The sequence below is a fragment of the Podarcis raffonei genome, chromosome 10 (assembly GCF_027172205.1).
Source record: "Podarcis raffonei isolate rPodRaf1 chromosome 10, rPodRaf1.pri, whole genome shotgun sequence".
Taxonomy (NCBI): Eukaryota; Metazoa; Chordata; class Lepidosauria; order Squamata; family Lacertidae; genus Podarcis; species Podarcis raffonei.
Window position 1 is genome coordinate 34,775,884 of NC_070611.1, and position 17,902 is coordinate 34,793,785.

Genomic DNA, 17,902 nt, shown 5'->3' on the forward strand with positions numbered 1-17,902 from the left:
CAAGTTTTGAGACTGTTGTGGGCTCCAGTCACAAAATGGCATGGCTCGATGCAACATGGCTGCCCAGAAGGAAGGCATGGCGCAACGTAGAATGAGAGAGTATGTGGCTGAAGCTTCACCGATAATTGTGCTTCCATATCAGAAAAGGCTTAATCTGTTGAATTTCTGCCTGGCACACAGCTCTTAAAGGCACGAGAACCCCGTTTTCACCAATTATCAACCCTAAACTAAAGCGTGGCTTAGTGACTAATTCATGTAGGGGTGCACAAAGAGGAGAGGTCTAATGAAGAGAAATATTTCACTGTAGCTTTTCAGTTTTTATATGAATGTGCAGTAGCAGGGTTTTTTTAACTCAATATTTTAACTTTGAATTATAAATGAGTCTTCTCAAGAGTAGCAACGACTTTTAGGTGCTGGTTTCAGCCATACAAAACAACTCAAGTGTACTGTTCTTGATCACAGCTCTTTATTTTATTTTTTCAAGTGTACAAAACTATTGACCAATGGTAGAGCTTTAAATTTACAAATGGCCTCTTAAACAAGTTGGAACTCAGCTGTACATTTAAGCATGCAGCACACAATTTCCACTTCTTTTAAAGGAATTACTTGCTTCTCTTATCACACTGCATGCAGCATGATTTTTTTTAAAAGAAAACAGTGCAATAATAATGCTACTTTACATGATATGTAGAAACAAAAAACTTTCATGAATAGGGTTTTCTTCTCTCTATATATATAAAATATGTGCATTAACATTCACATTGTCTGACATAACTTCTTACTTTTCCTTACATATATTGTATGCACTGGATTAACCACTGGTCTGTACAGCTTTAGTAAAACAGCCCATTTTCAGTTAAAAAAGTGTAACAGTATAAAAATCCAAGCAATGTGTTAAAGTAAAAAAAAAAAAATGTGGTGGGAACTGTGTGAAGCTCAAAAACTAAAGAATGTGAACAAGAGTTCAAGAATAGCAGAATGCTTTATATTTAAAAGTGCTTTCCAGATTTGAGCCAAAGTTTAAATCCACTAAAAGTGTTTTTTGGTTCACACAAGGAAGCTATTTGATTAGAAGTGTTCTTTTCCACAAGCTCCATCAAGAATTGGAGACCTAGTTTTCTTTCAATTCTTAGTAATTTTCCTCCTCACATCCCACACACACTTTTGTTCACAAAAGTTTATTTTCTCAGAATGTTTTGACCCATGAAAACCAAAGTGAAGCCAAAATAATCTGTCTGTGATGTTATGATTTTTATTATGGCTATTTTTGTAGTATCACAAACAAAGCATTGCAGCTTCATTGTACAAGAAGACACACTCCAAAATCTGGAGATCTTGTTGGGTCCTAGTCATTACTAGTTATTCAAAGAAAAAAAATTTGATGTGTTCTTCAATAAATGTACCATATCTTTTTCAAATTGTTTGTCTGATAGTTAATATTGGAAATATAGCAACTTCCAAGTTTAATGAATAGATATGGCACAACCTTGACAACATTGTTATCATAAACACACCTCATCTCTGTGTGAATTCCATCAAGGCACTATTACAATACTCAAGTTTCTGATGGCCTGCTCTCAAAAGATGCCCAAAAATTGAGGATACAGTAGAAACATAGCAGTCACAAGAGTTTAGCAGTTAAGTATTCTATTTACAACAGGATAAAAACCATGAAGAAAGTAGTTGTTAAAGCAAGTAACTACCATCGTGGTAGATGAGATGAATGTATTTAACTCTCATTCCATTTCATTAACATTGAATTGGCAAGAAGTTTTTCCCCAAAGGCACAGGAGGGCAGTGAACTGTAACATCCTTTGATACATACAGATTAGCTGTTAGAATGAACTTTTCATGAAAAGGAAGCATGCTGTACTCCTATAAGGGATGCTTAATAGTTAAAAACTAACCTAACACGTGAGTCACAAGTTTTTGTGTATTGCCAGAACTCTATTTACTACTTTACACCCAACACATTTAGTTTCTTTTTAGGTATGTTAATGGTTACATGGCATATTAAAGGCTTATAGTGCATTTCTTTTAAACAAACAGCCATAAATATGGCAGTAACAAGCAATTCTGAATATTTTCTACTTCTGTACATAAAATATACACAACTGAGTGAGAAATCAAGTGCTCTGCTTTAAATACTAAAAATTAACAGGGACGTCATTGCCTTCAGAGTTCTACAAACTGTACAATCAGGGTTTTTAGAACTATGTGCAGAAAACAGTTGGTCTGAAGGAATTTAAGGTCGTATACACATAGCTAAATATTATATATGAACAAACTAGGCCTATAATCAACCACATTGTATAAAAAAATTAATCAGGCAATAAATTCCTTTGCTTTGCTCAGCCAAGGAATTCTGTAAAGGAGCAAAGCAGGAATTTAAATTTTAAGAGCTGTGCTTTTTATATTTGAGACAGGAGAAGACAGGACTCTTGTGACGTAAATTTGCCACAGAAAGTTTTCTTAAAAGCAAATAAATAATGAAATGCCCCAAAGAATAAAGCAATTGAATACGTTTTCCAGCTCTACAAAAAAAATGCACAAACAGAACATATGTGCAAGCAGGCAGACATAGAATATATTAGCTATGCACATTAAGCAGACAGGGGCGAAAGTCCAGTGAAAGCAAGTTAACATAACAGTTTTGACCACTGGGTATTGCAGTGTATGAACAGCTAGTTGTCCCAAATGCTCACGAATACATATAGATCATCAACCTCAGCATAAATATTTGGTGGTGCTACTGTCACTGGAGTTCTTTTACCAACTTGTATTTGTAACTATGACAGCATCCCAGACAATCTGTAAAGCATCCAGCTATGCAGACTAAACTGCCTGCTACAACCACATTAAATCTTAACTTTTGATTTGCAGCACTAGAAACCTGTTAATACACTGTTATGGAATTGTGTGTTAAATGTGCACTATTTGATGCGTATTTAAAGATGATTTTAAAAATTTGGATTTGGCAAAAAGTCCACAAGGCAGAACAAAAGGGAAAGACCTGAAAGACAGGCAAGACCAGGATGGGAAGCCTGTCCAAATATTGCTGGACTCTTCACTCTTCACTTTTAGAGCCAGTAATGATGGGAGTGAAGAGTTCAACAATATCTGGAGGGCCACAGGTTCTCCATCTTGGGCTGGACATATGCAAATATTAAACCAGAAAGATTTGAATCCAGGATATCTTACTCTGCTTAAGTTGTTTTAGACTACATAACAAAAGTAGTAAATTGACAGCTTCTTATATAACATTTGACTGCTAAATTGATCGACAGCGTGCCACATACGCTTGTCTTACTGAAAAAATTTATATTTGCTGTAAAATAAGATCACTGAAAATTGGGACATCCTACTTTTCTGCATGTTGCCTTGCATCTTAAATTCATACTATATATGTCATGTAAACAAGCAGAATAGCAGGACTAAAAATTGGTTTTGAACAGATTTGTCTTTTGGAAATTTGAAAGCATCCAGTAAGATCTGAAGACTGGGTTTTTTTTCATTTACAGTGAGCGCTAGGATCTAGGCCCCCTCAAAGCAAATGTTTATAAACAGCACTGTGTGGGAATTACCTGGCTCCTGGGATTTATTCTTGAAACGCTGAGGTTGCTACCCAAGACTGTATATTATAGCATAACTGTTCAGACACAATTACATTCAAATGGCTCCATTAAACCCAATGTTTGTTGAAAACCATGCTGATGCTTCATTACCCTAGAAAGTCTTTTCTGGTATCAAACAGAACCCTTTTTCTACCCCAACAGTAACCACGGCTTCCACTGTCTACATCTCAACATAATGAGTTTCTGAAACTGTTCACTGTATAATACAGCACCTTGCAATTTGCCAACAGACGATGCTGTTTGGGAAGAAATGAACTGAATGTGGCTGAGCACACAAATCTCTCTCTTTGGACTGTTGTAATGGTATTTCTCCTAAATTCACTAATGTGATCAATGGTATTCCATTTTCATAAACTAAGGAAAACTGCAGACAATCACAGAAATGTGCGATTAATGAAATGTTGGACTAATTGCGTAAACATCTTTTAATGGCAATGAACAACTGAGTAGTTTAATCTTTTTACCACTATTAAGTTTCCAAATGAGTATCACTGGATATAATTTTCCTAATGAATGTATGAAGACCATAATTCCCACTAAACTCTGAAGACGTTTTAGGTTAGAATTCACTTGTTTTGTTAATATGACCACTGGAGATTATATGATTACAGTGAAGAAAGATATGTGTTTTTGAATTCCCAGACTGCTATATTCTGTACTGGTATTTATCAGAGCAGTCTACAACACTTTAGAATATGCAAGGCAGTTATCCAGCGTTTTAAAGATGTAAAGAGAAAGGTACTGGTATGTAAGCATTGTTCATGTCATCTGGATAGGACGGAATATAACAGACATTGCTCCATGTGAGCACAGCCTTTTAAGGCCAAGACTTAAATCTTCTGTGTCCCTATGTTTTAGATAATATTGCCTTATTTGACGCCAAACCAAGATGAAAATATGGTCCCACGAAGAACATGATATTTCCACTTCATATATTCATCTGTCCAGTCATTCTATTTAAACCAGTAATTGATTGCAAGCTGCAGGAGAATCATCAGTAAAATGAAGACATAGTGCTTGAAGTTAAAGAAGTTATTATCTGGAGTCTGTGAGTTTGAAGTCATTCTGGTTCTTAGAGCTGTGATGTCTCTGCAAAAATGTATGAACAAAAGAGGTGAATTCAAAAGGTTGCTAATTCTGAAATCAGCACCACAGAAATTATTAAAATATCACATACTAAATACATAGCAATTAGATTAGGATTTGTTTCAGCTATTTTAGAAATTCCTACAGTACTGGTTTTCACCAGCATCAGAGGCCACAATTAGAGCCTTGGGATGAAACCCCAAGTTCTAAAAATGGGAGACCAAAGGGGGTGGGGTTCACTTTAGAGCTGGCACAAATATGTGGGCCCAACTTCTACAAGCTCCAATAGTGAAATATTTGGAAATTTCTGCTCCAAAGTAACTTTTGCAAAAGCATATATTTGGCTATTTGGGGCATGAGTAAAGCAAAAGACAACTGTTTTAGGGATGGTAAAAACTGAACAAAAAGAAATACCATATGACTATCCTCTAAGCAATGCTCCTATACAGTTGCCATTAATTTCAAAGGGTTTTGGCGAGAAACACACATTAGATCGACTCCTTATTTAGAAAGCTAAAACAGAATCACATTTTTGGTCTGTGAAGCTTTAATGAGTTTCAGTAGTAGATTTATCAACTAAAGTTTTAGTTAATCTACCATAATAATAATATAGAAATTTCTGGTAATCCACTTCTTCAATGTGGAAGATTAGACCTAGATATTAACTCTCATGCCATAGACAAAAATGCCTGATAACTATTCTTAAGAACATAAGAGATCTTATGATCGAATGTTGTCTTGTTTTGGCCAAGACAAACACAAGAAACAAAACAGAGGATGAATATTGTGCAGATCTAAAGGATGCACTGAGGCACCTGAGACAAGTACTCCATGAAACAAACATGGAATTTTCCTACTACTGAACAAAACACGGGTAGACACACAATAAAACTAGTGAATTCCTGGTCCACCCCACAAGTACAAAGAAACTGGCCTCAGAGATTATATTGCGTTCATTTAAGAAACTGGTCATGCCTCACTAAAGAAGTCTGATTTACACCTTTGAGAACTGATGACCTATGAGGATGATTTGATATAATGTATTTATTTAGCAGTTGATTCATGTATAAATAAATGGCGTTTTTTATTCTGAACAAAGCACTCGCAGTAAAAACAGACAGAAAAACTTTCAAAAATACACACCTTCTAATGTCTTCTTGCGTCTCTCTTATAGATTCAATGGCACTTTGCAGTTCACCAAGGTCTAGTGTCTTCTTTCGGATTCTTGCACTGTGTTTGTGTTGCCCTTCAGAAGTAATTCAAATAATGCAAGATAGGTTAAAGAATGGAAATCTTTAAAGGCGGCAAATGCTTTTAGTTCACCAAATAAAATCACGCAACTTTTCTCTTTTTCTGCCTTTCATAACAGGACAAAAAAACTGTTCCCAATCCTAAAATAAATGCACCGTTTTACAACACAACCTCTTTAGTCTAAAGGAGAACGAAGTAAAGGCATGTAACTACTACTGCATTCTATCCGAAAAGAAAAAAGGATAGTGTGAACTTACCTTCACTACCAGAGGAGTCCTGATTATCAGGTTCTGGCGATGAGAAGCCACTCTCCCCTTTCTTCGATTTTGCAGACCTCTTTATTTTTGCAACACTAACCTGCAATTCATAAGACTTATCTGCTCAGTAACAAGACAGATAAAACACTTGCTGTGACAACCTGCTTTGATATTAGAAAGAGGGCAGTCTGTTCATCATTTTGACGAGGAATTGTGCACTTTAGAGTGGTCTCTGTAAGGCTGGAGGGATTGACTCTGGTTGTTGTGAACATTGTGGGGTGGAAGAAACATCTGACCATGTTATATGAGACTGTTTGAGGTATATGGAAGAAAGAGAGCCTCTGCTTCATAGAATTTGTGAACTGGGTACTGCTAATCTGTTCTTAAGGGCTGCTCTTTGAGACCAAAACCTCTGGGGCTTGGTGTTGGAGATTCTATGGATGTTTTTGAGAGATACAAGGATTTATAAAAGACTGTAAATGAAGTGAAATAATACTGTTTCCAGTAATGGGGCCTTTCCTTTTGGCCTTGCAACACCATTAAACCCAGGAAAAAGGAGAAGAAATGAACAACCAGCTTTCATGTTTGAAATGCAAGGTAGGGATGGGAAGGAGTTATGCTGACTGTCATTTAGCTTCTTCAGTTCTGCTAACAGTGAACTTTCCTTGCTTATCATCAGGTAAGAAGGAAGGATTTCATTAGAGTTTTAATCTCTCCAAGGCAACTGGCCATGAGACAAATATTGGACTCTGCATTCTAAAGGATAATCTACTGTTTTTTACTTGCCCACTTAATATCATACAAGAGCTTACCATTGGTGTCCGATGTCTGACTTTTGTTTGGATAGCACAATCTTTTTCAAACTGTATCATATCATTCAGTGGATCCCAAGGTCTTGTGCTGTGGGCAACAGAGAATGGACACAGTACAAGTTAAGTAAGTCTATTCAAAAAGAGAAAAAAATAATAATCCTGTTTCTTTTCAAAATGCAAGGTACTAGCATTTCATGAAGAAGATCAAGACTGGAATATGCATCTTGTCTGATCTGGAGGGTCATTACATCTAAAGGAAAGCATTATCTGATATATCTGCATGAAGGATCATATTACCAGTCAGACTATAGACCACAGCCAAGTATGTAGTATGTGACAAGCTGTTTCAAAATTGTTTGCTAGTATCCCAAGTAGAAAGGGAAAGCAAACCAAAACTTACTCTGCAAATCTGTAGTTCCATTCCCCTGTGAGTGGATCTGGCTCAAACAGTTTGCATACCCACTCTTCATCTGCAAGTTTCCTTTCTTTGGCAGCCTTTCTCTGTGCTTCTTCAAGAATACATTTCTCCTGAGTTGCTTCTGATTGGTCTTTGTTATTTATAGCTCGGGTCACATGTTGCCAAAGTCTAGCACATACAAGTAATACAACTGTTAAGGATCAGACACTGGTCCAAATATATTCATTGCAAGTTTATTTCTGCTGTATCATCTGAACAAACAATTACCACATAAGCTTGATTTCAATTTGTTACCTATTTTAGAAATTATTTCTCCAATTTACTCCAACTCAAGTTCCTGTATTTTTTGCTGTACTATGTTTTTCACCCTCCACCCTTCCTGCTTCCAGCCATTAGCTGCATGATGCTTGCTATGTATTAATCTATAAGAAAACAGGTTTAATATGAACTTACTTCTCTGACTCAAAGTCACCTTGCTCCTCAAACTTCACTGTGTATCTTCTTAATCTGCGCTGTCTGATCTCAGGTGTTGGATTCCAGAATGTCTCTGAAACATCTGTCTTTTTGTCCCTAATAATAACTTCACTGTCCTGTAATGTTTAACATATTAGATTACTTTGTAGTCAAAGAGTAAACAATCTTACAAAGTCAATAAGAACAAAGACTTCCTTCAGAAAGTCACTTTTTGCAACCATGAGGTTTGTTCTGCCAGTTTGGCATACGTGGTTGGGGACAATTTAAAGTCAAATCTGAAAATAGATCTCTTATTTCAGCAAGAGGAACTTGATTTAAGGGAACCTGAATTACTTTCAGTCAGGTTTTGACCTCAGATGCAGTACTTCTGCAAAACTTTTTGCTACCAATGGAATCTAGAAAACAAAGAATCTGAGGTGGAAGTTCAAATTCTTGAAAGGCCTCTGAAAAGGTACAATAAATATTTGATCTGAACGGCAATTAGGGTAATCAAAGGGGGATTGGAGGGGGGAATGTGCTATTCTTAACAGCATTATGTGCCAATAATTCAATGAATGTAAGAGAAATTTTAAAGGGCTACCCAACAATTGAAAATAAACATGCTACTCACCCAGTGGCCTTCCAGAGTAGCTAGCACTTCTTTTCCAAGCTTAATTTTCCCCATTATCTGATTAACACTGTCATTGCTGCCCAAAAATGGCTATTAAAGAAAAAATATTAGATGCTTGATAATGCTGTGTAGAACTTTATAAGATAATGTCTCAGTTAACACATTGCATTATGCCAATATTTTAAAACAAACGATGGGTTTAACGTTAAAGTTCCCATAGTGCTCCTTCCTTACACCTATTGTGCTGCAGATGAAGTAAGCCAAAGGGAGGCTTGCCATGTCTTCTGACCCAGGCACGTGGTTTGTTTATTCCCAAATCATGAGCGGAAACCAATATTTGTTCTACTGCTTGTGGTTTGTTTGGTGAGAAACCAAAAGCTGATGTTCAGAGGACACAACAAGTCAGATTCTGGCATGTTTGGTCTGCAGAAAATGACAGCAGTAGGAGAGAAGTTCTTTGGGAACTTCTGAGCAGTGTGCACCAGCATGCTGCTCATTCACATCAATGTACTATTTATTTAAAGTAGGGTTTTGTGTGACAAGCAAATTAGGCTACTAAAAGCTGCTAAGAGGTTTCTGAAATGTCAGCCTAATGTATTTCAAAGATAATGTCTGTCATCATTCCCCCAGAACTAAGTAGAATCAAATACTGAACTCTTCTTTCATTCCTTGAAAGATATCTGAAGAAAATTATCCACAAAGAAAAATTACCGTATCTTTTGCTCTACAGGACGCACCCGACCATAGGACGCATCTTGTTTTAGAGGGGGAGAACAAGGGAAAAAAATTCTCCCCCTCTCTGCTCAGCGCCCCTTCAGCGAAGCGGCAGGAGAAACGGAGCCCCTTCCATTTCTCCTCCCGCTTCGCTGAAGGGGTGCTGCGCAGCTCTCCCTCTCTGCTGAAGCCAGGAGAGTCTTCCAAGTTCCCGCTGGGCTCCAAAGGCTTCAGGCGGCTATCCCTGAAGCCTGGAGAGCGAGAGGGGTTGGTGCGCACTGACCCCTCTCGCTCTCCAGGCTTCAGCGAAAGCAACACGTAGCCTCCAGAGCGCGGAGGGAGTGCTCCCTCTGCGCTTTGGAGGCTTCGCATTGCTATCGCTGAAGCTAAGGATCCTGCATTCGCTCCATAGGACGCACACACATTTCCCCTTAATTTTTGGAGGGGAAAAAGTGCGTCCTATAGAGCGAAAAATACGGTATGCTGGAAGTGCACAGAACACATCATGACTAGAGCAACTAATAACTATGGCACTATATCTGAGCTACAGAAGTATTAAATTTACTACTTTATTTTTATTTAAATCAGTGCTGGGGGGAAATCTATGGCCTCTGGATGCTGCTGGACTACGATTCCCATAATCCCTAGTGTCCAACACCATTTGGGAGGCAGCAGGATCCCCATCTCTGGGTAAAATGAATGGATTAATATAAAAGTCTTGTTTTTCTGCATAGTTTCTAAATAAATGTTATGAACTATTCTACTGATTAATAAATACAGCTAACTTTGGGTCAGATTTTTTTTAAAAAAACAGAGAGTGATTTTTTTGTCCAAAACTGTAATATGCTTAAGGTTGTGCTGTTTACTGAGAAATACGTCTCACTGAGTTCAATAGGTAAGTGTGAAAAGAATTACAAGGTACTGGAGGGTTTATCATGATGATTATCACCATCACCACTAATATTCAAAGGTTGCTTCCAGCATTTCAAAAATAAACTAGGCCAGTAAAAGAGGTCTCATTTCCTCTGCAGAACCAAAAGAATGAATGCACTACTCTGTATTTTCTAACGCTAAATCCTCTTGTGCCTATAAACAGGTTTAACTAACCTTTAGCTTGAATTCAAGTGCTGCACTGTATCCAGTTTTTTCACATGTGATGCTAACAGTTCCTCCAAGCTCTAAAGTCATTGTGCCATACAGAATTCCTGTTAAGAAAGAACTCATTTTAATTCTAATTCTGTTACAAAGTTACCTCCATTTTGTACTTCCATTTCTACCTACAGTATAATGAAAGATGGTATATTAAAGCCCATGCCTTTTGTTACATTCCAAGAAAAATTAACTGATGGCAAGATGAATAACAAGAGGAAAAATTCACCAATATGGCTAATCCTTTTCTTTAAAAAGCCACTGTCTATCAAAGGCTCATAAGCCCTCAAGCAACAAACAAAGTCAGCAGAAATCTTCAGCTGGTTAAATTCAAAAATACTAAAATCCTCACCGGAAGACATTACTTATTGGAAGTAATTATTTAGAAGACATTATTTATTTGACTGCTTTATCTTCACTGCAGAAATTCAGATTGTTTATAAGTTCAAATATGCATAACTACTGTGTGATAACCAACAGCACCATATACGGAGTAACTCTGCTGATTTTAATGAGTCTGCTCTGAGTGTGACCAATGTTTGCTATCATTCACTGTATGTAGCACTGTGTCCTTCATTGTCCTGTTCTTAGGTATACAGAGAACGCCCTCCAAATGTCCCAGCGCTGTGCAAAGCTCAGTTATGACCTACAGCTATCAATTTCTCTCCCCTTGGAGACTCACAACCCTAATCTTCTTTTAGAAATGATGCAAACTATCTGGACTGTTCTTTCACAGAGAGGGCTCACTTTTGCATTGAGTAGGAGGGTTTTAGCATATTTTAAGTTCCATCTATCATGTATACCCCATTATTCAATCTTACATGAAATAAAGGACACCGCTGAATGAAGAAGTGGCCTTTGTGCAGCACAACTAAATATTTATTGAAGGATTTTTGCAGACAGAATGTGTCTGCCAAATTAGGGAAGGACGAAATTCCCACAAAAAAATGATTTTTTGTGTGAAAATTGGGTCATACTCTAGTCCATGATTTCTCACGGGCCAAAACAAGCAACAGTTACTTTTTAGCAATCCTTTTTCTCCCTGAGTTATGGTTATGAGCAAAAGAAGAAACAGTAGTCATTTCTTCTCCAGTTTCTTCACTTAATCACACCTCCATACAAGTCGGCCCAGACTTTGTCTCATTCTCAAGCTACCTGTGCTTGCCAGAAGTAAGTACCGTAGGCTGGATTGGCCAAACTGGTATTTTTACCTTTACAATGTGCATATGGCATGGTCATTACATATTCCTCTCCTCTGTTTAGGAACAGCAGCCGTCCTTCACCATCAAGAATGGCTGATAATGAATTTCCTGAAAGACAATAAAATGTTAAGATTCAAAGAAGCACATCCAGAGAGTGTACAAGACTAAATAGTGTCCTCACAGAAAATTCTGTAGACTAATATTAATTTAAAAGAACTATGGCACTCTTTTTTGTGGAGAGAAAGCTATTTCAATTCATTTTTATCACTGCATTCATCAAATTCTTATTATTTAACACACTTTCATCATTAAAAATAGGCACATTTTTGTAGACACTGAAAAAACTAACCCAAGATCTTACCATAAAATTTGGATTTGGCCAAGATATTACCACTAAGGCAAAATCCATCCTTTCGATTGCTTACATAGAAGGCAGATATTGGAGGATGATGAGATACCTGTTGAAAGCAACATAATTCAATATAAGCAGGTGAGTTGCTCTGAAAATCTGTGGCAACAAGCAAAGGGTGCAGAAGAATTATTTTTTGGAATCCTAATCACTAGGCAAGTGGATGTAATTCACCAAATATGCAGCTACACACCAAGTATTATTGAAGATACTTGTGCAAAAACATGACATCAACATAATTAAACTAACGAACTAACCAGAAACCTGCAGTAGTTATGACTGCTGATAATTGGCTTATTGTTAAAGAGAAAGTAATAGTTACAAATGAGTCAAACTGAGATACACATGTACATACCTCACTATTGCATTTCAGGCACCAGTTTTACTACTAGACAGAGCCACCATCTTTTCTTAAAAATTACTTATTATTTTGCCCTTAAATTAGCATTCCACTCATAAACTCTAGTCTGTTGTGGAGAACCCATCAAACTTGAGATACTCAAACATATATCCCAAAAGAATATTTACACATGGGCTAGAAAATTTGAGAACTGTAACATGTTATTCTTAATTAAGGTGGGAAGTACAAACAAGTCATATCCAAATATAGAGAACCGTTCTCAAACTTCACAAGTCAGTTCTCAAGTGAGTTGATTGCGCATGTCCTGCATATAGACACATATATCACCACAACGCTTGCCTTCAGATTATCAAACTTTGTGAAACAAGTTTACGGGTTTCAAAACATCACCTAGCATATCAGAAAGAACCTCAAATTTTGTTAGAATTCCCGGCTCCATGATTGCAGTCATGGGATTTTTGTCTTTCACATGACAGTATATGTTTTGACTCCACAGAGTGGGAAGTGACGGAGACAGGATGTTTGTGTTACTGTGTTCCATGAAGTGGGACTATTGCCCTTTGTTCTTTTTCTCTTTGTTGTCTGATGCTAGAGAGAGAGGGAGCCATGTTGCAGTCCTCCGTGTGTGTTGATATGTAAATAAAGTAGATTAGCCAACATGCTGAGTTGCTGAGGTCTGTCACACGCATGATGCGCAAACTCTGCGGATCCCTAAGTGCGCTGGTTGGCATCGGTCGCTGTGATGTTCGGGCAGAAGAAAGCTTTTGAAGCTCCCAAACGATGGACCAGGAGGGAGGGAACATGCCAGTCGGGCATGTGTCTCTGCCAGGGTCCTACTCGAGTGTAGGCTGAACTCCTGACAACTCCTCAACAAAGACTTAGGATGATGTTGGCTAAGAGATTCCTGCTGACATTTGAAGGAGATCTCCACAGTGTCACATGGAGTATTTTGGAATCAATGCCATCAGCAATGGAATCTGTCTAATCTGTGCAGTTAAGATTCTTTTGGAAAATATGTTTAATGTATATCCCAAGTCTTATGGGTCTTCCACCCTAAAAATTGCAGTCCTGTACACCTTTGTATGAAAGATTTATATGATCTGAAGAGAAACCAGTCACTTGTCCTTTTGGTGTTTCCTTCAACATAGGAAAGAGCCCTAGGCCTAAAATAATAAGAACCGTAATCTAACCAATATCCCTAAAACAGGAAAGGAAAGAAGGGAAAATGAAACATGCTAAAATAGAAGTGTTATGGTTCTATTATGCCAAGCTCTCCTCTGGTCATCTTCATTTATTTGATGACACTGTAAAGAAATACAAAACTTGAAGAAATGCTGTTAGTTATAAAAAAAAATAATTGTTACATCTTTGGTAATACCTGTTCAGCTATATAGTAAGTCTTGCTATTTGTTCTTGGATGAACCCACAAGCAACGGAAGGTCTCACCAAGGATAGGGTTGTAGGGTTTTTTAAGTCCCTGAAAAGAGAGACAATTTTTGCTAAGAAAATACATTCCAACTGTAAAAAGAAGGGCCTAATAGTTTTCAATTTGTAAGTATTTATAGGAAAGCCCTATGGTGACATTCTCTCTCAGGATAAGCTAAGGTAAATTTCATATTTGTAGGGCATATAGAGGCACAGCAACTATGGAAATGTATTTCTGTGACTCACATTACATTTTATTAAACCAGTCCAGTAGTCAAATCACTAGACAACACTGCCTGCCAACTTTGCACTGTAGTACCGCAGTGCTCACATCAAAAGCAGAAGAGACAGCACTGTGTGTTTATTTGACCAAATACTAGTTAAGTATTGGATTGACTGCATTTTTAATCCACATTTCCTCCAAGGAGCTCGAAGTGGTATGCATGGTCCCTCTCCCCATATTATTATCACAACATCCCTGTGAAGTAGGTTAGGCAAAGACACTGTGGCTGGCCCAAGGTCACCAGTGAGCTTCATGGCTGAGTGGAGCTTTGAATCCTGGTCTCCCATGTCTCATTTCAACACAGTGCCATGCCAACTCTCCATATGGCATGTATTTCACAGGGACCTTTGCCATAGCTGCTATTTGGTGTCTGAGGAGTCAGTCAACCAGACATAGAGATGACTGATTACGAGTGTTTAGGGAGAAAAAATAATGTGCAAAAAGTATGCCTTTCTTAACATAGAGGACTATATGTACTGATTGGTGTATATTAGTTGTGCTAGCAGAATGGTTTGTGCAGGAGGATAGAAAGCCAGGATGGTTCTCGAAGGTAGTTGTGCAACAGACTGCTGAAGCCCTGATACTTTTTGATGTACAACTTGCTGCATAACAAGCTACTGCTAACACAACTATTGTGCTAGATTTTACACTGCACAACCATTATTCTCACCCTTAAGCTCCCACAAGAGCTGTCACTATTTTGGGGCTGAGGGTAAAACTGACCAACGGCCCATCCTCCAGAAGCCACATGGCATAGTGAGCCAAAAGTGTTTATGGTCACAGAAGACCTTTATAATTAAATAAAAATTTTAATTCAGGAAGGTATAGAGTGGCAGAAAAGGGCCCTCTTTAACCCACCCTGCCTGCTACAGATATAACCAACAAACACCATGATTAAAGCCACCACCCTACCATCCTACAGGCTTATTATACTAGTATCCAGAAATATCCTTCATGAGTATATAGGCAAATTTTGATCTGCACCAAAGTGTATGGGGGTGGGGGCAAGGAAAAAGAGTGAAAGGGGAAGGGATCTGCTACCATAAAAAGTGTTCGGAAAGTGTTACCTTTGGCTTTTTGTAGAATCCTGACAAATACCATTTCACAACTTGTTTCATACGATTGTAAGCATTCTCTTCAAGGGCAGCTCTAGAAAACAAGATTTGTTAGGCAAATCTAAGTACTTTTTTGGACACAGTCTTTATTTTAATTAAATAAAAATGTACAATAAAATTTGAAACTATTAACATGTGAATAGAGTAAAAAGCAGATCTTGTCTGCACACAATAAAGAGCAGTGTACAAAAGTGTGAATAAGAACTAATTCAAATGCAAGATGGAAATACAATTAAAGCCAGTAAATATATATAACAAGGCAGAAGACAAAACAAATTAAAACTAAAAAAAAATCTCGTGTACAAACTAGAAATAATAACAACGCTAAAATGCCTGAGCAAATAAGAAAGCCTTCTCAAAACACTGAAAAACTTGCTGTTTGAAGTCCTTTAGAAAGAAATTCTAAAGTCAGGGCAAAGTCTAGAGCATAAAAGGCCCTCTACCTTGTAAAAACCATAATGAACCCCTAACTAAAGGCAGTACTTGGATCAGCACCTTTCTTGCTGCTCTCAAGACATGGGCAGGTTGGTGTGGGAACAGACACTCCTTCAGATACATGAATCCCAAGGTGCTTAGGACTTTAAAGGTAAGCCCCACAAAAGGAGGGAAAATTCCAGGGGCTAGAAGTATGATTTATTGCAGGCCTGACATGTTTTACAACTTATTAAGAAAGCAATGTTAAAAAATGCTTCTGAAAACAAAATACTGAGCGGATACATCAAGTTAGTTTTTATTGTAGAGGAATGAAATCAACTCACTCAGATAAGAAGTCTGCATGATAGTAGTAATCAGAGAGTTTATCCAAGAAAGAACGAGTTTCCAAAATAAACGTGGGCAGCACCACCTTGGAGAGGTCCATTCCTGGGCGTACTTGTTTTAGTAATGTCCATATCAAGCTTTTGTTCTCTTCTGATACTGTTTCTGTTTGGGAAGCTTCTCCTGCCTTCAACAACAACAAAGCAGAATAGAACATAAACATGATACTAATTGAAAGAGCACATTTGCAGAAGGTATTTGGTTTCAGTCACTGTGGTTCAAAACTGCCAATGCCTTCTCTATGACGTGGGGTGAATTCATATTTATTTTGCATTGGTCAGAGCCCATGTTTGTTAGTAAACTTGCTTTACCCACCCATCAAAAATACATAATGCTGCAAAGGACAACTTAAGAGAAAGCACTCCAATTGACTCAACTTTGGGCAATTTATTCCTAAGCAGTTTTGTTTTTTTAAATTAAAACCCGGAGCCTGCAACCCTGAATGAGCAAGGGCCAAAATATAACATGTGAAGCAATTCACATGCTGCACTTGGGAAACATGAACTATTTTTTTAAAAACACCGAACAGCTATTTATCAAACCAAGGCTAGATAACCTGCAACACACTACAACTTCCAACTCAACCATGAGATTCAAAATTTGTGTTTCACCTTGATTAATGCCCTTGGGCATGTCCTCGCTGCTGTTATCCGTTGTCAATCTAGAATAATCTCTGTTTACCTTTGGGTCGGTTCAGGTGAATGGCTGGCTCTTAGTGTTTTGATTTGTCAAGTTATTTCTAAATCTGCATCAACTTTAGCCAGCCATAGTCCCTTGGCCAAATCCTACCAGTTTCTTTTGCTTTTTATGGTGGCCTCTTATGCTTAGATATGCTTTAAAAATTAAGCAACCAAAGCAATTAATCTACCAATGGTCTGAAAATTGACCTACAGCTAGAGGGACATTAGACAAGAAAGTGCGTGTTAAAAAGGCAAAGGAAACCATTTTGCAATTCAAATGTTGCCAAACTGACTGCCTTTCCAAGGTACAATTTTAGTTTCAAAACCTTAAAACCAAAACATTACTACTGCATAAAAACACTTTTTTTTAACCTCTCCAAGCTCTTCATGAACTTCTTCCAAATACGTTGTTTCCTTGATATGATCAGGTTCAGGGTCAATGTACGAGTCATCCTGCCGCTCAGATGTGTCAGTGTCACTTTCTCCCAAGCCATCATTATCCGATTCATCGCGATCATGATCATTTTCCCTATCTGATTTATCAGAATACAGATCTGGATCTTTGAAGTGATGCCTTTCAATTTCACTATCATTTAGCCTAAAAAAAGAAGAGATAGGTTTCAATCCTTTATACAATTTAGCAACTTAACTCAACTTATGGCTTTTGAGTGGTCAGTTCAGTAAACATTAGGCACAATAAAGTCAAATTTAAGCACTTTTTAGTCTCACTTAATGGAAAAATTAAAAGCATATTTAAATGAGTGGGACATAGGAACACTTACATCTGGCTGGGATCTATCCTAAGTTTTAATTTATGCAACTTCAATTCCTAACCTTTTTCATATGGTTTTACCTCTGTTTATACTATAGCATCAATACTTTATCACTAACCAAGTAACTATGCTTAGAAAAAGAACTGCAATTACTACAGCTTAGACTGCAATTGTATGTTTTTCCTTAGGTTTTATAACAGACCTTACCCCATAGACTCAGAGAAACAATCCATACTTTCCATTTTAGCTGTTTAAAATACATTTACACATACATAGGTAGTGATCAAATTAAGAATGTACTAAGCTTGCCAATTAAAATTGTAGATAACATTTTAGTATTAAAATATATGGCTTTTCTTGCAAAATACATCAATATGAGTTAATACAGAAATGTTTGTACAGCTACAACACTGTAATTAAAGAAATCATTGC

At 37.4% G+C, this 17,902-nt stretch overlaps 1 protein-coding gene across 10 annotated transcripts in view; it reads right to left on the reverse strand.

Annotated features, from left to right (window-relative positions):
• Positions 1-444: 444 nt before the first annotated feature.
• OSBPL8 (oxysterol binding protein like 8) overlaps positions 445-17,902 on the reverse strand; it is a 69,986-nt gene continuing 52,528 nt past the window's right edge. For all 10 annotated transcript variants that reach the window (XM_053404542.1, XM_053404547.1, XM_053404541.1 and 7 more), the window contains 14 exons: positions 17,070-17,295; positions 15,960-16,144; positions 15,154-15,235; positions 13,757-13,855; positions 11,970-12,066; positions 11,618-11,716; positions 10,365-10,462; positions 8,544-8,633; positions 7,913-8,049; positions 7,442-7,627; positions 7,042-7,129; positions 6,230-6,329; positions 5,865-5,967; positions 445-4,724 (listed from right to left, as the gene is read on the reverse strand). In XM_053404542.1, coding sequence (XP_053260517.1) covers positions 4,589-4,724; positions 5,865-5,967; positions 6,230-6,329; positions 7,042-7,129; positions 7,442-7,627; positions 7,913-8,049; positions 8,544-8,633; positions 10,365-10,462; positions 11,618-11,716; positions 11,970-12,066; positions 13,757-13,855; positions 15,154-15,235; positions 15,960-16,144; positions 17,070-17,295 — 1,726 coding nt within the window. In that variant the 3' untranslated portion in view covers positions 445-4,588. The remainder of the gene's footprint in view (positions 4,725-5,864; positions 5,968-6,229; positions 6,330-7,041; positions 7,130-7,441; positions 7,628-7,912; positions 8,050-8,543; positions 8,634-10,364; positions 10,463-11,617; positions 11,717-11,969; positions 12,067-13,756; positions 13,856-15,153; positions 15,236-15,959; positions 16,145-17,069; positions 17,296-17,902) is intronic.